The 26,265-nt window shown below is 37.0% G+C and overlaps 2 protein-coding genes across 4 annotated transcripts; both read right to left on the bottom strand.

Moving 5' to 3' along the window:
- Nucleotides 1-209: 209 nt before the first annotated feature.
- Nucleotides 210-26,265, bottom strand: LOC124590047 (tRNA pseudouridine(38/39) synthase). Of its 3 annotated transcripts, none has more exons than XM_047131617.1 (4): nucleotides 26,106-26,265; nucleotides 25,811-25,932; nucleotides 5,961-6,043; nucleotides 210-1,647 (listed from the first exon to the last, which is right to left on the bottom strand). In XM_047131617.1, exon 4 carries the CDS (start codon nucleotides 1,615-1,617, stop codon nucleotides 325-327), a length of 1,293 nt encoding a protein of 430 aa, XP_046987573.1. In that variant the 5' UTR covers nucleotides 1,618-1,647; nucleotides 5,961-6,043; nucleotides 25,811-25,932; nucleotides 26,106-26,265; the 3' UTR covers nucleotides 210-324. The 3 variants fall into 3 exon arrangements, with proteins under 3 accessions (XP_046987573.1, XP_046987574.1, XP_046987575.1); XM_047131618.1 differs by having other exon boundaries at nucleotides 26,024-26,121; XM_047131619.1 differs by lacking the exon at nucleotides 25,811-25,932.
- On the bottom strand, nucleotides 4,834-5,859 carry LOC124594103 (WD repeat-containing protein 5). The gene has a single exon (XM_047132454.1). It carries the CDS (start codon nucleotides 5,857-5,859, stop codon nucleotides 4,834-4,836), a length of 1,026 nt encoding a protein of 341 aa, XP_046988410.1.

The following is a 26,265-nucleotide window of genomic DNA, read 5'->3' as shown; positions in this document are numbered from 1 at the left end:
TAGGAAGAAGAGACTCTTGCAAATTTTACTACAGGGTTTGCAACAAAAATAATTCATAAAAGATGCAATGTTTTCCTCCTATACCGTAATATCAAAACTGTGGCAGCAAAAAGGGACAAATTCATTTACCGGACAAGATGATTATTTTTCCCCATTAGTAATGTCCTGCCTCTGCTGAAGCAAGTATGTAGAAAAGCTGAACAAATATCTTCTCATCAGATCAACTTTTTTTCATTTTGTTATGTTACATCAATATTTACCCAATTACTAAAAAAGTTCAATATTTATTTCAAATATACTATTGTCAAACTAAACTGTTGATCACTACTTCGCATTTTCTATCTCATTTTCTGGAAGCTCAATTTTCTTCTTTTTTATGTAATGCTGAATGCGCTCATCCAAACTATCACATTTTGGCCTCTCAAAGAGCGGCTGGTAAACTTTGCGTTTCACTCCATCAAGAAGGCATGAACTTTGTTCATTTGCATTTTGCTCTATATTTTCTTGCAAGCAGCACAACATAGAACGCACCATTGTTGTTTTAACAGCATTAATTGTCCAAATTCTCTGGAGTTCATGTATCACACTTATTAGTGTATCATTGTCCACTATCTCCCCCATTTCATCAAATTCACAATGGAAGAGATTAAGTGGAACTTCATTAGCAAGACAATACTGAGGTTTCTGTGGGTTAATATCAACGTTTAGTAAGTCCTTTATAACAGTGGGCTCCTCCTTGCCTTGGCCAATTAAGAACAAAACACCGACAATGCATCTAATCTGGTGCCAAAGAAAGCCTTTTCCTTTTACCGTTAGTACACACACGTCATATGATACTACTTTTGCAGGATCCTCGGAGACAACTTTCAGTTCAATGCTAAGAATATCCCTTATATAATTGATTACTCCATTCTTTACATCCATTTTACACAAATTACGAAAATCATGGCTACCTACCAGATAGCATGTAGCTTCACTAATCCTCTGTAGATCTAAATTTCCTCTAGGGAAAAAATATTTGTATGTCCTAGATTTGCAATCAAATCTTGCACTGAAGTCTTGTGGTACAGGTGTCCAGGATAGAACCCTAATGTCACTTGGCAAAACACGGTTCAAAAGCTTTGGATACGGTAGTTCTGAGTTAGTGCTTCCTGAGTGTACTTCCTCTTCAGTCAAGTTGCTTCTAACATCTAATGTGAATGCCTGACAGAAAGCACTTACACCCTTATCTGTACGACCACATCGATGATAATTGGCAGTCTCCCTGCTTTCAACAAGGCAAGTTTTGTACAGAGCTGCAAACAGCTCATGTTCAATCGTTTTAGTGCTGTCCTCCTGTGTTGCTAGACCCTGATAATTCCATCCAAGATACAATACTTTCAACATAATATGCCTCTTAATGCAATTTGAAAAATCAAAAGCTCGTTTGCGCTTTGTTTCTTCAATACTGACTGTATTCTCCACTTCACTCAGTCGTTTAGTTAGTGAACACTTTAATTGTGTGTTATAGGCTTCCAACTGCAGAACTCTTGAGATCAGTTCTTCTTTTGACAACTCCTGAAGTTCTTCTTTTGTATATGTTTTTCTCTTCTGTTTTCGGGCAGGATTTTGGGCCATTTTGCACCTTTATTTTCAGATGATTTGATTCTGAAAGAAATATTGAAATATGAAAATTAATTACACCTTCTTTAGCATTTCGAGAATCAAATCTGTATGGAATATTAACATTCTCTTTAATGAATTGGGAAGGAATACAGTGCTTTCTTGCACATATTCTGGTTACTACATTAATTCTTTGTTATTGCACTTACTTGCAGTCTAAAGACAATGCAAGAAGAAATGGTGGCTTAATGGTTTAAGGAAAAGATTTTTGTGGGCAAGGGGGAGGAGGGGGGGGGGGGGAGTGAGTAAGCAATGAGGAGCATATTCATGGTATCTAAATAATTAACTCAACAGGCAGCAAAATAGATAACTGAGGGGGGGGGGGGGGGGGGAGGGGGGGTTAACATAAATTGCCTGGTATCAAATGCACCAAATGGTAATAGTGCACATGAGTATGTAATAAGCTCAGCACTAAGGTGCCTTGTGATTTGGACAGACACGGGGAGTCACACACACATTTCATATTTAATAATTCAGAAGTGACAACAGTGAAACAGATACACCAGCAGTATCGAAAAAGCACTTGTCCATCTGCACGGGTTCAAAAATCCAGATTCGACGATATAAAACAATAAAGTTAAGTTCAAAGTCAGGCCTTTGTCATTGATAATGTGCGACTCTTTACAGTAATGGAAACTGTTTTCACTAAACTGTAACACAGATATCATCCCTGATATTGGATGTAATTTTTTTCCTCACTTCAATGAAACTCAAAGAGGCAGAAGAAAGTGTAGATTCTCTCCCAAAGACCTTTTCATTCAACCGAGACTTCATAACGAATTTTTCCTTTTATATTCACCTATTTCTGTCTGATTACCACCAACTAGATATTCATTGCTTTCGTTTGAATCTAAAGTGTAGTATGATTTCACCATTTTGAATGCTGATCAGATTAAAATATCAGATCTCTGTTTAACTTTATCGACTTCTTCTGGCAGATATTTGGATAACAAAGGAAGGAAAATAAGAGTTTCACAATTTATCAATGGCATGGTCATTATGGGAGTGCACAAGCAGGATAGCAGAGGTATAAAGGGGATTGGCTTTGGTATTTTCAAAGGAACAACCCGTCAATTGTGTTAAGTGATTTAAGGGTACCATAGGAAACTTAAATCTGGACAGTTAGAGAGATTTAAATACTACTCCTGAGTATGAGTAAGTGCCTTAAACAATGTGGTACTTCAGTTGATGTTACTGCTTTTCCTGTACATACTATACTGTAAATAGTAAATTTTTATTTTTCTTCCCAATTATTTTACCACCATTCAGTATTATATATGCAAGACTTAATCTATGTACCCTACTCAATACTAAAAGAAGTCAATATGTTTTTAAAAAACATCACAGTGTCTTCGGATTAAATGTTATCAGTTCTGAGCACAGTCCAATGCTGAAACCAAGGTCTTGACTACCTTATGCGTGCTATTAATACGATATTGCTCTTTCTCACCTGCTTCAAGAAAAATGCTATACTCAACTTCTTATTTAACATTAAACTGGTTTTCTTTTGAAAATCATACCTCATATCAATGCAAGTCTTACTAATAGCATATATCTTTCTCAGCTCCAGTATATATATTTACAAGCCAAAGAATAATCTTGTTTAACTGAGTGGCCAACCAAGAAACATAACCACAGACACTGTAAATTAAAGCTGTAATTATGCTGATGCAATTTTGTGTTACTGATTACACTACTGTTGACATGGTGAGCAGACAGCAGCATTAAGCAGTTTGTTTTCATTCAATGCACTGCAGTTTACTAATAAACACATCAAACTAGTCTCTTACATCGCTAGTGTAGATTTACATTTTACTCTAAAGGGAAAAAAGATTGGGGTTTACTGTACCGACAATGTTTATTCCACATAGTTCCATTTAATTATTTACATTTCATTAACTTTCCATATTATTGGACACTATTTCACTGTCTAAATTTCTGGCAAGCAAATAACCAAGTTATCAGAAAAACTTTTCTCTAAGAATCATACATTTAGTTTCAAATTACTGTTCGGCTGTGTAACATGTCTGACTGCCAACTGCACTACATTACAGCCATATCTAAGGAACTCCAGAAATTCAAACTTGTATCATCAACAGTAACTTATTACTATGACTCCTTAGAGATTTGGAACCAGAATGTGTTACATGTAGAGAGAGAGAGGTAGACAAATCTAACAAACTTGCAGTTACATGTATTATGCCTCTCAGTAACACAAACTACTTCACAAATATTTCATTAACATTGTTCTCCTTCACTTGTGAAGGCATAAGGCTAACAAATTTTTATTAATGATAATCATCCATTATCAGTATCTGATAAGTCATTAACACTACATTCCATCTTTGATTCCTTTTCTTTCATGATAGTACATACAATCAAAACATTCTTGCAGACAAAGTCAGCAATATGGCTACAAAATGCAGTTAATTAAAAATATAACATACCACAGTCTTACAGTAAAAATTTTGTATAGAGCAATTTAAAATCTGGTAATCATCATCAGTCACTGCAATATAACTGCGCGCTCTTACATTCCATCAGCCATTTTTCTTACATTTAAAAATACATAAGATATTACATTATCATATCAGCAGAACTACTATTGCCAAATTATTTGGAACTGCTGGAATAAATAGAGGACAAACCATCACAACATTATTGTTTTCCACAGACTAAATTAATTTTGGAATAATTTTTCAATGTATTGTTGTGTGGTGATTTAAAATGAGTCCAAAAATAATGGACAATGAAATAAAGTGCTATTTCAATATTATTATTGATTTTTAAGTTTTACATTAAATAATACACAATGAAACAAAGAAAGTACTGTAGAAATGCAACTTTCAAAATAAAACTTTTCGGCTGAAGAGTAACTTATATACAGGTTAAATGTAACTTGATTCTCTACACATACGAAGGATCCCTATAACACAGTTGTCAGATGTTTGAGAATTACTGAAATTTCAAGGAATTCTTCTTATAAAGGCCATTTACTCCATAAATATTATTGTTTGTCCAGCAAATCTTAGGCATTGATTACATTTAATATAAAACAAATGACAAACTAATACTGAATGCACAGTCAATGACTTGAGCTGATTGTCAGTACAATTAATAATCACCATAAACAATTACAATCATTATCTCAATAATAGGAAGTAAAACAACTTAAATATCACTTTTCCATAATTTAATTGTCTTGTCATTTTCTAGTGCTGCTGAAGCAATAATATTTTCTGTTGGATGACATGTTGTGCAAAGCACTACATCTGTATGTCCTTGTAGCTTCTGCACTATTTCCTTTGTCTGGAGATTCCAAATATACACCATATTGTCCTCTGAACCAGAAACAATCCATTTACCACCAGTTACAGAAAAATTTGCAAATATACAATATTTTTCATTACGATGTCCTGTGTATGTTTTCAAACATTTTCCTTTGCTATAGTCCCAAAGCTTCAATGTGTTATCCAACGTAGCTGCAAGGATGTATTTGCCATTTGGAGAAAATTTAACAAATGACACTGGAGGATTGTCATCATCTATCAGTGTTTTCAGGCACTGACCTGATGCAGTATCCCATATTCTGCAGAGGCCATCATAGCTGCTGGACACAATTAGGGAACCATCTCTGTTAAAATGAACAGCACTCACTGGATCTGAATGAGCAGGCAATGTCTTTAAACACTTTCCAGTTCTTACATCCCAGATGCGAACACTCTCATCAAATGAGCCAGAAACAATTAGGTTAGACTGAGGATTGAAGTTACAGCAAAAAACATAATTACTATGACCTTTAAGAGTTTTCAAACACTTTCCTGAACTCAGTTCCCAAATTTTTAATGTTTTATCATCAGAAGCACTTACTAATAACCTGCTATCACTAGACCACGATACATCTGATATACCCAATTTATGTCCTGAAATTGTCTTTTCAAACTTTCCGTCATATGCTCCCCAGATTTTGATTAATTTATCAGCAGATGAACTTGCAAGCCATTCACCATTTGGGCTGAATTTTACAGCAGATACTGCCTTTGTGTGACCAGCAAGAGTGAACTTTAGTGCATAGTTAGGTTTCACCCCGGAACTTGCTTTAGCAGATCCTCCTGTTGGATTATTAGGAGTTCCTGGAGTAGTCGTATTGTTGACTCCAGTTTGTGAAATATTTTGCCCCGAGCTTACTGGTACCATTGTAATGGTTTTCAAAAAGTGACAGTTATGTTAGATGTATCAATATCATGTAATGTCTGGAATTCATAATAATCAAATTAGGGGCTGTCTGCTCAACACACCTAGTCCACTATATGCACTTGCGAAGCAAACTACAGCGTAACCCTCTCAGTAGTGTTGACGCCTTGCAGGAACAGGAACAATTCTGAAACAATTACAAGTTTCTTTGTTAGCAAATACTTTGAAATACTTTGCACCCTGGTGTGTGTGTGTGTGTGTGTGTGTGTGTGTGTGTGTGTCCACTCTTGTACAAAAAACGCCAATTTGTTCTTTCTAAATGAGTGATGGGTGAGAGGCCGTAAAATGAAAGTGAATATGATACCTGAAAATCCTGGGTGCAATAATAATAATAATAATAATAATAATAATGGAAGGAATAGGGGTAATCACTCTCCTATAGTTGAGATGATGGACAGTGCACAGGCACCTAAAGAAGAATGAAAATATTGCTAGGCTTTCAAACAATGTCCTTCCTGGGAGATAAACTAACAAGAACACATACAAATGCATGGTTATATTAGCTCGAACACGCAGTTGTACTGCACCACCAAGATGACGCAACTATGTGTTATGTGTACGAATGTGGGTTTTGCTAGTCTATTGTGTACAAAAACTAGGTTAATTTCAATTTTCGTTACGCACTTGTCACCTGTTCAAACACAATTATTTGGCGAGAGGCTGACTTTACTCCTCCATTGTTTAAAATGAAAGTCAGCAACAGGTATCTGGGAATAATATTACATTAATTAATAGATTGTCTTCCATTAGGAGACCAGAATGCGCTCAACAACCACGATATGACTTTCGAAGTGATAGAGAGCAGCAATCAGTAGTAGTTTCCTTTCTAGCTTTATTAAAGCAGAACTAGGTTTCGAATAGTAACTAGCCTTTATCAATGCAGTATTTCAAAGTTTTTATGCCTGCCTTAGTATGTCTACACCTGCTGTTTGAGATCCTGTCAAGTTCATTCCAGTCTGTTATTTAATTCACAATCCCTATTTCCACATGTGTGCCACTTCCATACATGATTGATACAAAATTTGTCAGTAAAAATTATTTACCTTTAAGAGGACATCACTGTTCTGTCCACCAATAGTTACCTATTTCACTTCATCTATACATAAATAAACAAGATTCCTCTTTGTCTGTTGGGAAATGAGAATGCAGTGCTTCATATAATAATTCTTGTTGATTTCAGTGTAAATACTGCAGCCTTTTTACCACTGTGCATGATTCATGTATACAGGCAGCAAGAATTCTTCTTTATTCTTACACAGGCTTAATGAAATGTGTACATATAGCTGACAATGCCCTCTTAACGAAAAATGATTCATATTGATGCACATCAAGTTGACAAAGGCAAAAAAAAAAAAAAAAAGGAGGAAAATACTAAGCTCAGTTCTAGCAATGAAAAAAAGATGGTAGCTGATCATGTATTGTATACACGATAAGGTTATTGGACCTGATATGAGTAATCAAAACCAACACAGAGTGCAAAATAAAATCACGGATGGAGCCAGCTGATGAATGAATCAATAGTAACTATCTAAGCTGCTATAACCATAGATGATTTGAACAGTTATTACTATCTGTATCTGGCGACATCCACTTTTGTATCGGGATAATCATGAATCTATGTCAAGGGAGGCAGTAGGTGGGTGGTATACAACATGTGTCTCAGAAGAAGCAGGGCTAGAGTTTATTGTCTTGTCAGAAACCAAGCATAGTTGGGAAAGGATAGGGGAATAAATCAAACAAAGCCCCACTGAAGTAATTGATATGGCATTTGCCAGAGGTGCTTTCTGAGAAAAAGTTATTTTAATGCTTTTTGGGGTAAATGATGTTTTCTGATTATTATCCAATACTTGCAGATATTTACCTTTATTTTTTTAAACAAATATAGGATGTTGCTGGTAAGTAAGTCTTTCCAGTGCCTACAATAAAGTAATATTTTTACATAAATTAATGTAACTGGTATCTATATACGTTTGTAAAATAGAACTGACAAAGGCTCCACGACAGTCTTCACTCGTTTGAAATAAATAAAGATAAAGCTGTTTTGTCTGGCTCTCACAATTCCCACGTTACAAAGATTGGCACTTACGACTGTGTCTAGCCAATGGACTACTAAGAGCAGCACTGACACATAACCCTTCCAGTACCAATGTATTTATCATAGCATGTAGTGCCAAGGAGGATTGAGGAGGGGAGAGGGGTGTATTTTGTGCCCACCACAAAAAATTTTATAATTCAGATTTCTTTCACTTTTATTGACCTTTATTAACAAAATATTGTATAATATGTAATAAATGTCCAGAAATTGTAAATATCTTTTAGCACGCTCTACAAAAATGCATTTAGTATTTTTCACTTTTTTCCATCACATGAGTTTATTTAGTCTTGTTTTCTTGAGCAGCATCTCTCTACATTGGTAGTAAAAGTCATTACAGAGTTATTGAAGAAACTTCATTATAATTAAAAAGTATTACAGATATTTTAGGTAAAACACAGCAGTTTACATTACATAGCTTCTGGGATAACTTATTCATCCCTTTCTTCAGGCATGTCTTCGCACTTGGAACATGCAACAGTTTTCTTGCTGTGTTTATTGTATGTGTATCTGTTACAGTTGTTACAGATAATTGTTGTTTTGCTCACTTTATTGTATTTCACTGCTTTTGACTGGCTTTCATTATAACACAAAAGACACCTTCCCCGTCCTCCTCCAGCTTCCTTTGCAGCAAACTTCTGTTTGATACTCCATCTGAGAATATGTCCCTCAGTGAAGCCATACAGTTCTGGAATCGTCTAATATTCACTGCCCTTTCTTCAATGTATGATTTTGTGAATTGTAGTCCAAATTCGTGAAGAAAAAGTCATTGCTTATTAGATTTCATCTTATTCCCCTCTGAGAAGCTGCACAGAAACAATGTACAACCATTCAACGTTGCTATGTCCACAAAAGTATAGAAAATAGATCGCAACCACCTTCTTGTAACCCTTTTAGTTGGAAATTGACTCACCCTTTGATCAACTGTGCCAATGCTGCCTTTAAACTCATTATAATACAAATTTATGATTGCTTTCTTCTTAATGTCAGTATGTGAACCAAGCGCAGCATCATAATGTTGAGTCAACAGCAACGGAAGGCTTTTTATTTTTATTTTTTTTCATGGGTGATATATGATACAACCGTGATTAGGATGATTCCAGTAATAGAATCACTGCATGAAAATTTACTGGAAAATAATTCTCTTCTTGAGGAATATGCTTCCTATTAGCTTGGAATGTTCCCACAAGTGAGCTTGTGATTCATCCATAAATCTTTGGCCAAATTAACTGAAGTGTAATATCTCTATGTCTGGCGGCTTTGCATCCTGAATTATGTGTAGGAACAACCAGATGTTCCACTACAGCTGCAGCTGAATTTGATTGTTGTGGACTGTCATTTTTCCTCCCCGGATATGGCTCCACGCTGAGAACATATCTGGTTTTATAGTCTGAACATTGTATGTATACCATACTTTCCAGGTTTTTCCTTAATGTAGACCTTGAAGGGACACCTACCACGAAACAATGACAATATCTCATCAACAACAGTGTACATACACCTGCAGAATAGAATCTTGGTAGTAATTCATTCATTTTATCAAATACTTCTCAAATTGCAGCAAACTTGTCGTATTTCCTGCACTCTCTCTCTCTCTCTCTCTCTCTCTCCTCAAATTTTACTATTTTAGTGTGCTCATGGTCTCTGCTTCTACTCATAGTAGCAGAGTAAACAAACCTTCTGTAAGTGTTGGACCATAAATCGGGAACAGGCGACAGTTATCTCTAGCACTGGACAAAATGGCACTGAATAAGAAGTAACAAGAAACAATCATAAACCCAAGACCATGAATCACTTTTGAGATCATTGTTGCTACCCACACAGAGAAATTCAACACTGCCAAAATTTTTAAATTTATGGAATAAGGCATTCGTTGTCAAGTCACATCTACTACTAAGGAGGTAGACTTTATGACGAGTGCCATTAGACTTACATTAAGTTTTGATGAAAGAATTTACACATTTATAAAATCAGGTGAAGGAAATAAAAAACAATATTTTTATGAGAATTTTAAAATATGGAATACCAATCTAAGTTACAATATTTACAAAAGGTGGGCTCAAAGTACCTCCTCCTCCCCCCCTCTATTACAGAGATACAGAAACCACAAAACATCTAGAATATTGAGCAGATGGATACTGTCCCACTACAAAGTTAGACATTTTACTTATTTCACTACTATGAGGGATTCAAAGATTCAGGTTGGAGGCATGTGAGGGCAGATATTAACTGTGTGCGAGAGCAGATATTAACTGTTATGACACAAACCAAAAAAGAGTTCCTTTGTACCCGGACCACTTTCAACCAACTCCTTCCTTTGCTAGATTTCACACCTAGGTTCATTCCTTGGTTCACACAATCATCACTTCTGAAATCCATTCTACTTTTGGGAAAGGCTCTGATTAACTGCAAGGAATGATATCAAATGTAAGGATAAAAGGTATTTGTGAATTCTTAAGTATTGTGGTCTGGGCACTCTAACTCTTTTTCCCAGGTACACAGAAAGCATGCTCACTTAAGTGACCTGCAGGAAGTAGCTAGGACTTGTGCTATGTAGGACGTTCTGTGTATAGCTGAACTTGCAATTCATTGGATATAGATGTCTACTTTTACCTTGAGATTTAAACTGATTTTCAACTCTGCAGAGGGATATTTATATACCTAATACATCTGCTTTTGTGAGGATGCCAAAAAGTTGAAGTGGAGAAAGGGTCTTCACCAACAAAAGAATTCCAAAAGCCAGATTTAAGACATTAAGTATTTGTTCGGCTATCACCAGTTATTGTATCAAATTGATCTATAAATTTTTTTTTAATTAAAAAAAAAAAAAAAGAAAGTGTTGCTATATTTTGACTAATTTTACGTTTTTAAATTCACACTATATTTAACTTCTTATTATTTTCAATGGTAGATATTTCAATGGGGTATGTCCTGCTTTCTTACCAGCTCCCTAACAAACACTTATCAAACAACATGAATTTTTACCATCCACCAATGCCTCACTTCTTTAAACAACTCCCCAGAAGTGCATTTGAATACATCAAGGGACAGATGCCCTGGTGCTATCGCTGTAACTGAAGCACAGAAAGTAAAAACAAACAATTTTGGTGGTAGTTTTCATTTGACGTTTAAACAGAAAAGTATGGCCATCACAATGACATGAGGGCATGCTGAAAAATAATGCCTCCAAATTTTATATGTGAAAACCCTTAAAGCTTTTTAAATAAAACAAACTTTATTAACATTCTGCATATTTATTGCACATGTCTACAGATTTATTTCTCAACAGTCGTCCTGGTAACAAACACATTCCTTCCAGTGAGAAACAAGTTGGGTGACACGGCCACTGTAAAATGTTTGACTTTCTCGACAACCTCTGTTGCATCGCTTCATCACTATAAAACTGTGATCCCTGAAGGTTTTCTTAAGTTTTGGAAGCAGATGAAAATTGGGTGGGGCCTAGTCAGGACTGTATGGAGGATGATTGATGACAGTAAAGCTAACGCATCTAACTTTGCAGATGACATAGTGCTCGTCTGGTCTGGTATTGTAACACTGAAGGAGAGGGTGCTCCATGTGTGGATGAACTCTTTGAATTATTGTTTTCAGCTTTCTGAGAGTCTTACAGCACACTGACATAGTTACATTAGATGCTTCAATTCAGAGCCCTCTAGCAGCAGAGGGTTGCAACCTGTGTCAGCAAAGCGGAAAAGTCGGCCAAGTAATATGCATGACATATAACACCTCAACCAATCTTGAGAACAGAACAGAAAATTTGGAGGTGTCACTTTTCAGCACACCCATGTACATCCTTTCTTGTTTTTGTATTAGTATTATAAAGTACTTCAGTACGTTTTGGATATTTCTCCTGTTTTGTATATCTATTGAAGTATTCTAATATAACAACAAAATAATCAGTTTTTGATAATTTAATGTAACTGGACCGATAAACTCTACTCACCAAGCAACGGCTGAACACACACATAAAAGAAGGTTATACTAATGTAAGCTTCCAGAATCAGTGGCTGCTCCTTCCGGCAAAGAGGTTGGGGGGAAAGAAAGAGGGGTGAAAAAAATGACTGGAGAGGTTTCAGAAAAGAGGAAGATTTTGGAAAACGGCAGTTCAGGGGAGACTTTTCAAAAACCTGCCCTTTCCCTAAACCTTTCCAGTCTTTTACTTCACCCCTCTTCCTCCCCCTCCAACCATTCTGCCAGAAGGAGCCACTGGCTCCAAAAGTGTAACCTTCTTTCATGTGTGTGTTCTGCTGCTGCTTGGTGAGTGGATTTTTTGTCTATTCAATTACATTATATTGAAATATTCTGTAAGTCATTAAGGCAACTGGAGTAGATAAGAGAAATCCTCCCCCCAATCATAGCATGTTTTCTTCAGAGCTTTCAATGCACTGGATACCATGTGGAACATGAATCCTTTATCACAAGTAGGTCTACAATTTACGACAACAGCATATTCTTCATTTAATTTTGTCAAGTTTAAAATATTTCAGGTCTGTTGAAAAATCAGTGTGGAATTAACAAATGAGATTTCCTAATGCAAGTCTCAAAGGACGTCACAACTCACAGAGAACTATTTATGCAATTACCCGGTGAGCAACAGTATGGTGTATTAGTGCCTAAGTAAGGAATACATTTTTTAAATGCCACTATGTGGGATAGTTGTTTGCATTTATGGGGCGACTTATGATACAGGTTTTATCTGTTCATTTCTTGCAGTTAATACCCAATAAAAATATTTGTTTGGAGAAGTAAGCCACAAGGTGCCATAAGTGTGGCAGTCAAATGATTATCAAATGTAAATCTGTGACATTATTACAAAGCTGAAATATTAATGGAAAATAGAAACCACAAACATAGAATAATGAACATGTTCTCTCTCACTGAAGGTTAATTTTTAATTAAAATAGGAAAGACAATTACATTTGAAATACTGCATTATACTGTAAGTTCCACTAGAGTGAACCTCCTGCATACAGTGAAACATGCTGCACAGCATTTGAAGCAAGAGCAAGCTATCAGGATGGAATAGTATCTCCCAAATCCTCACTGAAATCAATTACATAGCCTTCTGCATTCCAAATACATTAACAGTTCAATGTCTGTCTGATACTCCCTGTGCATTATTGAAGAAAACACCAGAAAAACTACTTGGACAGTTTTCCTGATTCCTGGAGAAGGAAAGGAGGAGGTTTAAAAAACTTTTTCCACAAGTCGGGAACTGCTCTTCCTCCTCTGGTGGCTTACTTATTTTGCTTTGTCTGTGTGCTTTTGTAATGGCGTTGTGTAGGTTTCCAATGTCTTTAGTATAGCTAGGGACTGTGAATGGACTGATGACCACTGCAGTTAAGTCCCATAGTGGTCAGAGCCATTTGAACCATGACTGTGAATGCTGTGTTTGCATGTAAGGTGAGTTGAAGACCCTTCACACTCACAGCTCCATGAGGTTCTGGCTTTGATCATACAGCCAGAGACTGTTGCCAATGGGCATCAGTGGACTTGGGATTCCAAGGAATATCCAGCACATCTCATGAGTCCCCTGATATGTCCACTACAGTGAATAAACTGGTTACTGCCTGCACTGAGTCGAGTGTGAGATTGTTTCAACATGTGGCAGACAATGATAATTTTCCAGGTCACTGGCTGAAATGCTTCCCCAGTCTGTCTGACAAACAGCCTTCAGGTGCTACCTGGCACTAATGATGGTCCTGAGCCAGATGCAGTCATTAGCCTTGTTTCAGTGGAAGCCTCTCAGTTTACAAGGTTGGGCACTCACAGAGGGTGAGGATATTGATAGTCTTAGAGTGTAGTGGAACGTATCACTTTGGTAAAGCAACATCTACCTAGCCAATGAATGATATTCACAACAATTGCACACTGTGTGCATACTAGACACAATTATATCAAGTGTGGACTGGATTATTCTGGATGACATGAAGCGCACAGCATACAACCAAGAGCAGATGGTGCCTCATGTCATTACTAATGTGTGTTCCTTTGACTCAGAAGAGATTCTCTCTAGTTTCCGGAGGTTATCTGAAGATATTGGAAGAAATACAGTCCATCTCTTTTGAAGATACCAAGCAAAATTTTTTCTTCTTTTTTAAATATATTTATTTTTGATGGATTTGGATGTTAATGGTGTTCAGTCTCACTACAACAGCCTTGTGGTCAATAGTCTCTGTACCCATTGTGATGCTTCCTATTTGTTCAAGATTGTTTATTGTCAGATCTAGAATGTTATCCCAACTATTTGCTCTGTGTGTGGGCTCTTGAGCTAATTGCTCAAAATACTTTACTGAGAAATCATGTAGTATAATTGCATATGATGATTTATGTCTACTACCAACTTCAAATGTGTGTTTTCGCCAACATATTGAGGGTAGATTGAAATTGCCACCAACTGTAATTATATGAGTTGGCCACCTATTTGAAATGAAACTCAAATTGTCCTTGAACTTTTCAGAAACTTTATCATTCAAGGGGGGGGGGGGGGGGGTGTCTGTAAAAGGGACCAACTGATAATTTATTCCAGTTGTTCCATAAAACCTGTACCCGTACTAACTCACAGCAACTATATCTCAATTTCACTGCAAGGGAAACTAATTTTGACAGCAACAATCATGCCACTGTCAACCGAATTTACTCATCTTTTCCGAATAATGTCAGGTCCTTTGTAAAAGTTTTGTGTGGTTGCCTCCGGCTTAAGCCAACTTTAAGTACCTATAAAGACTTGTGTTTCAGTGCTTTTGATTAGAGCTTGGAGCACTATTTCTATCGCAACCCAGCTATAACAGTTTACAACTGTAATACAAGTGAAATTCGTGGCGATTAAAGCTGTGTGCCTGACTGGGACTCGAACCCAGGATCTTTGTCAATCAGAGCAAATGGTTTACCGACTTAGCTAACCCAAATACAACTCAAGATCAATCTTCCAATCTTCAGTTTTACTTCTGCCAGTACCTCACCTCCACCTCCCAAACTTCGCAAAAGTTCTCCTGTGAAACTTGCAGGATTGACATACCTGGAAGAAATGATTTTTCACAGACATGGCTTGGCCTCAAGCTGGGGGATGTTCCCGGAATGAATTTTTCACTCTGCAGCAGTGTGTATGCTGATGTGAAACTTTACGGGAGATTACGACTGTTTGTCAGACCCTGACTCAAACTCAGGATCTTTGCTTCTTGCACGCAGGTGCTCTATTAACTGAGCTATGTAAGCACAATTCATGACCTCCCTCACAATTTTACGTACACCAGCATTTCATTTCCTAGCTTCCAGACTTCATATTTCATTTTTTAATAGTGATACTTCTTGGGTCTACCCTCATTCCTCGTTTGACCCACACCTTTTGATACTGAACCCTTTTCCAGGTGTCTCTAACATGGGCCACTACCTAGTCCATTCCACACAACCCTCCGATACCCATGCAGCCACCTCCTGTGTGTAATGGGTCCCTGAGGTATTGAGTGGATCACAGTACCTCTAATGTAAGGTGCAAGTCAAGGAATCTTCAGGCCACACATTTGCAGAACCGTCTGAGCCTTTGATCAGGCATTCCACTCAGCTCTGTACTGAAGGTCCAGAATGGTTCTGTGAACAGTGCTACTGATGGTGAGCTCCTGCAAGATATCACTTTGGTAGAGCAGTGTGTTATTCAACTTCCACCTATATGATGAAGCATTGGCTGTCTTCCTGTTCATGTTGTATATTAATGACCTCATGGACAATATTTGTAGTAGCCCAGGCTTTTTGTACATGAAGCAGTTATCTATAATTAAGTACTGTCTGAAAGAAGCTGCATAAATATTGTCAGATCTTGGTAAGGTTACAAAGTGGTGTAAAGATTTGACAATTTGCTTTAAAAGTTAAGAAACGTAAAACTGTTTGCTTCACAACATGAAAAAAAAGTGGTATCCTCTGACTGTAATATCAATATGTCACAGTTGTAACTGGCCAACTCATACAAATACCTAGGTGTAACACTTTGTTGGGATATGAAATGGAATGACCGCCTAGACTTAGTTAGGGGTAAAGTAGGTGGTAAACTTCGTTTATTTGTAGAATATTAGGGAAATGCTATCAGTCTACTAATGAAGCTGCTTAAAAATAACTTGTGCAACTTATTCTAATATTACTCAATTGTGTGGGATCTGTACCAAACAGGACTAACAAGCAATACTGAACGTATACAGAGAAAGTCAGCATGGTCACAGGTTTGTTTGACCTGTGGGAGAGTGTCACTGAGAGGTTGAAGAAACTGAACTGGTAGACTCCTGAAGACAGATGTAAACATCCTGAGAAGTTTCAAGAACCAGCTTTGAGTGATGACTCTAGGAATATTCTACAATCCTCTATGTATTTCTCACTTAGGGACTGTGAGGATAGATTACATCAATTACAGCAGTAACTGATTTTTCAGGCCCACTTTCCAACTTACTCTATGAAGCTCTTTCATTGAGTTTGTGGTTTATTTGCACTCGAGGAAATCAGATTGACAACATAAAGGTGGTTCACTTATGTTCTATTAACACACATTCGTTCTTTGTTTTAGCTCACAAAGCCAAAACATTCCTGTCTGAGAGATCGTAGATGAAGTTAACATTTCAGTTGGATCAAGTCATGAAATCCTCACACAGCATCATGGTGTTGCCACCAAGTTTGTTCACTGCTCATGAGTGAAAATCAGAAAGACCTTTGTCTCGCAATCTATGAAGATCACAAGAAATGAAATCACTGTGCTGCCTCACCCACCGTACTCTCCAGATCTGGCCCCTGTGGGCTTTCTTTTATTTCCAAAGCTGAAAATCCCATTGAAAGGATGAAAATTTGCAACAATAAATGAGATAAAAGAAAATTTGCAGACAGTGCTTCGTGCAAACCAGCAAGAGATGTACCAAGACTGCTTCCAGAAGTGGAAATGGTGCTCAGAGTGGTGTATCAACTGATGAGGAAAGTAATTCGAAGGAGACCATTCACAATAATTAAAAGGTGAGTGTAGAAAAATTTTGTGGAAAAAGCATCGGAATTTTTTGAAGAGACCTTGTTTACTGGTACCTGTTGTATCAGATATGTTCAGCCAGCACTGATGATGTATGATGTCCTTTCAGGAATTCCAGTTTTTATGTCTTTTTTTCACAGAAGATGCAACAATTCTTGTGGCCTATTTCAGAAGGCCTAAAAAGTACATTTGCAATATTTAGAATAACACACTGTAGCAGTAACTACATCCTATTGTCAGTAATGAATAGCAGCGATGAGAAAAGGCAACAATAAGTAGTCGCGTATTACAGGTGAAACCTTGATATTTAATTCATACAAACACCATGATCTTATTGATATTTTTGCGAGTGAAAAAATATTTCTGTAACTTTATGCCATGAAGTCTATAGTACACAGTTTAAGCCAACAATATGTCATCAGAGTCAAGGACATTAATACCCACACTTTGGAAGAGAATTAGTGAAGTCTATGGACAGAAGTAAGAAAGATATACCACTTACAAAGCTGAGTCTTCAACAATAATGCTAACATTCAGAAGCTTTGGGACACAAAGCAAAAAATGTTGATCAGAAGACAATGTCTTAGTCAGTGTTGGCACTGTTAGGATGAACATTTATTCATGGAGCTGCTAAACGTAACCTGGTAGTAATACGGTAAGAACAGAACTTATGGTAAATGTAACCTGTCACATATGGACATACAAACACAAACAGTTTTCTTGCTATTCCAATCTAAGTTTCATATCCTCTCTACTTCGGCCATATCAGTTACTCTGCTGTCAAAATAGTAGATTTTATTTACAATTTGCTTGCTACTCCAATTCCATCAGCATGACCTAATTTAATTCAACTACGTTAGATTATCCTTGTTTTCCTTTTGTTTATATTCATCTTAACAGCCTCCTTTCAAAGATGGTTTATTAGACCCTTTCTGTTACATCACAAGTGACGAAACGCAGTTTCATCTTCCTGGTCATGAGAGTTCACAGAACATGGGGTACTAGGCAACAGATAACCCTAACACTGTTAGCAACCACTTCGTGAGGAAAATATCAACATTCAGTGCAGTGTAACAGCAACATGTATTATTGGACTGATTTTTTTTGACACTATGGTTGCATATATGGAAATTTTTGATACATTTTGTGCTCAATTCTCTGAATATGAAAGACAATACTGGTTGTTCCAGCAATATAAGGCAACATGCCACACTTCTATGGTATCCCTGGAACGAGTCCATGATGAGGAACGAACTACCAGCAAACATTTTGGCAACCACATTTGCTGGAACTAACAATATGTGATTTTTTTTCTTTTCCTGTTTTCCTGGGGAGGGGAGAGGGGGGGGGGGGGGGAGCACATGAAGAGTAAGGTCTATTAAACAAATCCACACACAATACAAAGACCATCATCAGACATGAAGTTGCTGCCATAGACATCCAAACTATACACCAGGTGTATCTGAACATGCCTCGATATGCACAGACGTATACTGAAGTCGCAGGGGGTCACTTTCAGCATCTTCTATTGTTGTATTTTCACTTTATTTTTCATTATAAATAAATGATAAGTCCATTTCAGCTCTTTGTTTCTGTAATTTCACTGTATTTCCTTTATACTTAAATAGGCTACATTTATCTGTGCCACCTTGTATTTTCTTATTTCATCAATAAATTCAATATCTCCTGTGTTATCCAAAGATTTATATTAGGCCTTGTCTTTTTACCCATTTGATGATCTGCTGCCTTCATTATTTCATCTCTGAAAACTGCAGAAACCAATATTTTAGTCCTCTAAGTCTTGTGATAACTTTAAAGACAGAACATGCTGATTAGAGCCAACTAGATGTTGTCTGCATATGTTTATTGAGGTCCCTTAACCACTGATAATTTAAACCTGTTTCTAATGATGTGGCCATGAAATTCACATTGGTGATACTCAGTAGTGAGCTTCATAGCAGGACTATCAGTTACTGGCTATTGACATGCCGTTATTGACACAGTTTCCATCTGTGTACTTGTTAGGTAATTCAATCAAAATCACAACATTAAATGGGTATGAAACTACAATATTTCATACAAATCCCATGATTCTAAAACATGTACAACCATTCTGCAGCTGCCCATTTAACCACATTCAAAATGCATTACATCACCACACAGCTGATGACCAAATAAGATACTTGTGTAAATATGTAGATCTCAATCTGATGGAAAAACAGAAGGTTTATAAATGGTAAAACACTTGTCTTGATCACCAAAATAATTTTATTTATCGTCTCATGATGCATTTCGGAAGAAACCCATCACTAGATTTCTGTCATGAAACAGCAGATGCCATATGACAAGATATCAAATGGAATGCATTGTAACATTGTATTGAAGCTGAAAAATATATCTGCCAAAATCAATACTGAGTATCTTGTCACTTCTTACTCCTTTCTGTAAGCATAGGCAGTTTCACACTTTACAATGTAAACAATTTTATCAGTATGTGCTGCTAGTGACAGTAACGCCTATGACATCAAGCATAACTGTTTCATGACAAATGCTTACGAAAACACACACACACACACACACACACACACACACACACACACAACATAACTGGCCCATGAAACACTCCCTCAATATTCACCAACTCTGACTCATACTTGTGAGTGGGTCTACGAGGAAACTGCAACGATTGGCATAAAATTATACCATACACACACAAAGTGTGTAAGACACTAAAAGGTTTAGCATAATCATTTCTATTACATTTATATGCCTGTCAACTGCTCAATGCATTAAAAATATGGTGAGTGGTCCCCTTTACTGATTCCATTATTTGTATTCCAATCACATCCTTTCTGCATTCATTACATCTCTGGAAAAGTTTCCCATAGTCTGCAAGTTCTAGTTCTGTCATTCTTAGCATCTGTATTCCAGTTCTGAAATTGTGGATTTGGTCCTGTGAGACACAAGAGAATTTACTTCCATTGCTTGGGAATCTGTGGGCATTTTTGGAGGCCAAGGGAGAAAGACTTTAAAATTCCCATTTTCTTTACATAAATGAATTGGTCAGATTTGACGCATGCCATGCAATAACTAAATTTTGTAGGTGACTCAAAAAACAAACATATGATACCACAGAGAATTGATGGTTATCCACTCAATACATGAATAAAAACTCTGTAATCCACATTTCAAATGGGAGGGAGGAGGGGAGGAGTACAGCAGCAAATGCCCCTCTTCTGAATGCTATGTTCTCTCCTGTACAGCTGGTCGAGGGCCGATATTGTGTTCACTATGTTATTAAATGAAGGTTATTATTAAGCAAACACATGGTTATGCAAACATTCACAACTGATGAAGGAAGGAACATTAAAACTTAAGGTACTATTGACAGCGTGGTCATCAGAGATGGCGCAGGCCCAGATTACAAAAGCATCAGGAAGGAAATTGGCCCGTCTTCTTCAAATGGATTATCCTGGCATTTACTTGGAGCAATTTAGGAAAATGATACAAAACGTAAATCTGGAGGCATTCCAGAATAATGCGATCCATTCCACACACACTGTCAGAGTGGCTGGGAATTTAGAATGCATTTTCATGCATTAATTGTGGTGATCTCTGGTCAAGACAAGATTAATTATATATTACATAAACATAAAAATTATTTTTTACTATATGTTTGTGGAGGTAAATGAAGAAAAAGACTGTATTTGTAGAAGTCATTACCGTAATCATGAAAATGATTTCAGCTGCTCCTACAGAAGTATGCAGATTTAAGGATTAGTGTTCACAATTACTTTATGAATTTAATTTATCAATCTCTTGAAGCAGTGCGCCCAGGGTTGAAAAATCAGCGAACTTTTACACAAACAGGAAAAAGCAGCCATTGTAGTGTACTTCTGCTGTGTAGACTAACCCATCTGCACCCATACTCTGCAAACTACTGGGTCATTCCATGTCAGTTCAACCAGGGGCACAGTCTCAGATTTGACTGAAGTTCAGTACACGAATTCTACCATGTGTAGAATACTCGTGTACAAAGTATTAGTTTCCCCTGCCTATTAGTTCCAGAATTATGACTTGTGAAAGAAGGTGGCATGACCCGGAAATTGCAACCCGCATCTGGCAATCTGCCTTCAGACCCATCTTCAGGTCTTAATAACTTTGGAACTATTCCACACAGTCCACTGAAATTTTTACAATCCAGTAACATCCATTTAGAGAACACACTCCATGAATCAAAACACTAACATATTTCTGGGGGAAAATAAAAAATTCCGAAACGTGATTAAAAAAATGTAATACGTTAAAAGGTACATACTGTAGGTGCCCTCTATGCCAAATATAATTCCACTCAAAAAGGGTATAATTTTTTTTGTGGTATTAATGTGGCCTAAACACACACAGTACTTATCATGCCCCTATCAGTCACAAAAATTAAGTTACATGCACACAAAAATTTGAAAAATTACCTGAAAAACATGGATTTTCGAAGTGTGGGAGCACAAAAGGGACAAGTGGTATCCAATCCAAATTTCACACACTGCATAAGTAGATCATAATGATATATATCTCAAAATTTCAGCATGTTATTGCAAGACATTTGTGTACAATGGACGTTGACAGATGTATTTGTGATGTGGCCATTGTTTCACAATACAATTTTGTAAAAACATATCGTAAACTGTTCTGCCTCTTCTTATCCTCTCCCACAAGTGTTTAATCACTAAGTAACAACATATAGACAGATTAACACAACCTATCACTAATGTTTACTGCAACTTAACTGCTAAAAACCAGTCGATTGTGCCTCCAACAGAAGTTCTCCCACACTTTAACTACTGTACTCTGTACACTGAGTGGCAAATTGTACTGTCTTCCTGACACTGTGGTAGGAACTGGAACTGTCATAAGAATTTGTTCAAAAGGAATCCAACACCTGTCTGCCAAACGTGGCCAATGAAATGATCTTGCTGGTCCTGCTGGTGCCATGAAGTTCACAAATACACCACCTTCTGCTTCACAGCACTCTGCAACACATCCTAAGTACCATTTGTCATCATAAACAGCAATAACATAGCAACCTGGTTGTATGTTGCTGCTTATGCTTCTGAATCCTGAGTCAGACACACTGAAGACACATGTTGTGCTTGAACCTATAGTTATAACCGGACAGTCTGCTCATCTGCACACAGTCAGAGTCTGCTGGAGAGAGGTGATGATGGCTCCTTGTGCCTGCAACAGTTTTAACATGTTATAGTCTGCTTTTTAGCAACTCTTTGACTGATTTTACCTCATCTTTCGAAACACAGAATGACCATATTCCAGAGATATTTTTCTGTACCCAGATAAATAATTGAAGAGGTGTTAGAATGTGACCTCCTGTAGGATGCTGCAAACTAGCTCGTGATGCAATGCACTTAATGGTAGCACCAATACCATCACATATATTTTCACCATGACTTAAGAAAAAATTCCATTCTGCTTTAATCTGAAAATCATGGTACTGCATGCATAAATTTTTGAGATTTCTACAGTTTTTGTATTGACTAGCTGCCCCATCACTGAAGTATTACACAAAATGTGTGTGAGGCAGCTTTTCACATATGCCACAACAGTGCGAATGTGGGCATGAACTGCAATGGCATCATGAATTAAACAGTCACTAAAAACGTACAGGTTCATGACAGACACATCACCTGATTCACCTTTATACTAAATCGCAAATGGCTGGAGAGTTGCTTGGATGTTGTTCCAGTGATATCCTTGGATGGCATCTTGAACAATACATGCATAATTTTCAGAAAAGTCTAGTATTACTATAATTTCATCTTGTTTCAAATTATCCTAACAAAACTGGAGATAAGCCAATTGTGCTGTTGCTGTGAAGCTGTGTGTGGTCAGTTTGTCCGTTTTTTGACAACACATTTCAACAAAATCTTCCACTGTACTTTGCTTTGTTTCAAGACTTCTGCGATCCATGTGTGTCCATTGTTTATAAGAAACAAGTTCATCGTCATCCATTAGGAGTTCACAATACAGTTTGTTATTCATGTGTTCTGCAAGATTTGCCTTACCTGGACACTTTTCACACCTGTGTATCATGCACTGGTAGGAACTGATGTCAGACACTAGCAGCTTCATTGCACCTTTGTAATCCAGACCAGAATCCTTTATAGCAGCAAACATCAGCTCAGCATTTTGATGGGTCTCTCATACACAAACATTGTGTGTGCCCCTTGCACTTACAGGCACAGCCCATTTTGGCCGAAGATTGAAAAAAGATGATAAGCCTACTTTGGTATTGGGATACTTTTCCTTGAATTCTACATATAGTTCTGATATGTTGCATAGCAACAATCTTTTTTGCGTCTGTACATGTACATTTCCCATTTTCACCGTTACATAGTCTTTTTTCCAGGCATTATTCGGCTGTAGTCATTATTTTCATGAAACTTCGACACTAGCACCTTTATTTCTGAACTCAATTGCTTACTCTGAGCCTGCTGAAGTTGTGGAAGCACTCCTTGGGTTGTTTTTATTTTCCTAGCTTGCTTTACCATATATGTAGAAACATTGAATTCCTTTGCAGTGTAGTCAATAGACCAGCTGGAAGGTGCAAGGGTAAGAATAGCTACTTTTTTCTGGCATGTTTTCTTTCAAATCATGCACAATTTTGTCCAAATCAGAGCATTTCTGTCATGATTTCTGTTCCTTTGGAGCAGATAGTTCTTCCTCTTCCACCATTAGTGTGTCAGCTATTTTGTGTTTTAATTTCATTTGAGCTTCTTGTTGTTTTCTTCTACCATAGCTGGGCCTGTCTCTTTTCCCAACTTTGTGTGTCTTCATGGGAGACAAACCAAGAGCAGTCACTGAAGTATTTAATTGCTCATCCACTGTGGTTGTAGGTGGCTGATACTCTTCGTCACTGTCATGTAAATTATCAGAATATTCTTCATTTTTTAGTAATGTAACACATCTGGAACATAACTTTTGTCCTGGTTTCATGTTAAGTCCGATTCAATTTCTCTGAGGCTACACTTCACTGTCTTATTATGAATCCAAAATGGATCAAAACAACTTCTTTGTAGGAAAGAATACTTATCCAGAAACACTTTCATATGATGGTAACAAAGACTAAAAGTTTCCTGGAACTGTACTTCTTGTGCCCACATGGTGTATCCCGGATCTCCATAGCAACAAATCTTGGTCCGATTCATCCAGATCATACAGTACAAAGCAAATGCCACATTTTGTTCCATATGTTGTTTTATTACATTCAGATGCTTGTGCTCTACCAATACTGCAACTTGTTTGATCAAAAGCACCACTAGCACACTCTTATGCCTCCATACTGACTTTCCACAACAGTACTGACAGTCTGAACTAGAATCTTAAAAACATGAGTAACCTGTGATTGTTGCTTGTTTCCTTTGTTGTTCCTACCTAACAATGACTCATTCTGTCCCTGAAAACTACCATTGTTTAACTTTCTGTTGCCTAATGATTCCCAACAATTGCTGCAGCTTTATCTGAAACAAGCTGTGTGCTACATTGCATTAAAAGAAATGTAACCAAATACATCTCTGTCAACTTTTATTGTACACAAATGTCTTGCAATAACAAGTTGAAATTTTGCCACATATAATATTATGGTCTACTTATGCCGTGTTTCAAATTTGGCTTGGATATCACTTGTCCCTTTTGTGCTACCACACTTAGGGAATCCACGTCTTTCAGGTAATTTTTCAAATTTTTGTATTTTCATGTGCATGTAACTCTGTTTGTGTGACTGTGGGCATGATGAGTTCTGTGTGTGTTTAGGCCACATTAAGCTTACCACCAAAAAAATTTATAACCTTTTTGAGTTAATTGTATTTGGCATAGAGGGCACCTACAATATGTACCTTTTAACGTATTACATTTTTTAATCACATTTTGGAATTTTTTATTTTCCCTCAGAAATATGTTGGTGTTTTGATTCATAGAGTGTGTTCTCTAAGTGGATGTTACTGGGTTGTAAAAATTTCAGTGGACTGTGTGAAATAGTTCCAAACTTATTAAGACCTGAAGTTGGGTCTGAAGATAGATTGCCAGTGGCGGGTTGCAATTTCCGGGTCATGCCACCTTCTTTCACAAGCCATAATTCTGGAACTAATTCGCAGGGGAACTTAAAAATTTTGTACATGAGTGTTCCACACCTGGTAGCATTGGTGTGCTAAATTTCAGCCAAATCTGAGACTATCAGCTGGAACATTTTCTCAAATTGGTTGAATTGACATGGAATGACCCTAATGTGAAGTGTACCTACTTGCAATTATGGTTATTGGATCCAATTCATACCTCCAAGTAGAAATCTGATTACAAATCATTTGTGGAGTGGCTAATAGGGTATTCGGTTAATTAAAACAGATCATCACTGTTGCAAACTGAGAACCATATGTAACTCAAGTGTTGCAACACACATTTTATCTAAGATATAACATATTTCTCTTTCTTTTGTTAGTAAATAGTAAATTTTAAACAAAGGCATACTGTTAGAACGAAGTGAACAGAAGCAACATAACAGGTCAATGGCAACAGCATCTCTCACCCACTCCGACATGAAATTGACTTCGTAGATGCACGACAGGTCAGTATGGTATTAGACGAATTTTGGATGATAAACTTGGGTCGTATTCAAAGAACTATCATCTTACAAACGTAACTTCCGGTAGTGTTGCTGCAGGACAAATACCTATTAGGCCTACAGTTCTTACATACCGTCTACGAACGTAAACATATTAGCATACCGTATCATTCAGCTGTTGTTGACTTATCCTGCCGACGGGCTTTAGCACGCTTCAGTCGTGGTGACAGGGGTCTTCAATGAACAGTTAAATCTGCCTCATGCTTCTCAATTTCGTCTAACACTCTAACATATAGAAAATGGTTAATCAAACGAGTATCTACACATATGTATTAGACTACGTCGTCTATAAATTAATATCAACAAAGATATTTACGTCAAAATGTACTATTTTATTTAGCTACATGTCATTTTAAAGACTCCAAACTCTTGGAAAATTGTGTTACGCTTTCTCTCACCTTTATCAAAACATCAACATCACAGACATTTAACGCTGCCACGGGTAGTCATTTGATAATTGGCGGCAAACACTCTCTGGTTTCCAACTTACACAACCGAAATAATAAATAATACTGTATCATTAGCTATAATCTTGCTTATTTACTGTATGACGGCTAC

The sequence above is a fragment of the Schistocerca americana genome, chromosome 2 (genome assembly GCF_021461395.2).
Source record: "Schistocerca americana isolate TAMUIC-IGC-003095 chromosome 2, iqSchAmer2.1, whole genome shotgun sequence".
Classification (NCBI taxonomy): domain Eukaryota; kingdom Metazoa; phylum Arthropoda; class Insecta; order Orthoptera; family Acrididae; genus Schistocerca; species Schistocerca americana.
The sequence above is the reverse complement of the archived record's forward strand: the minus strand, read 5'-3'. Positions and strand labels throughout refer to the sequence as shown.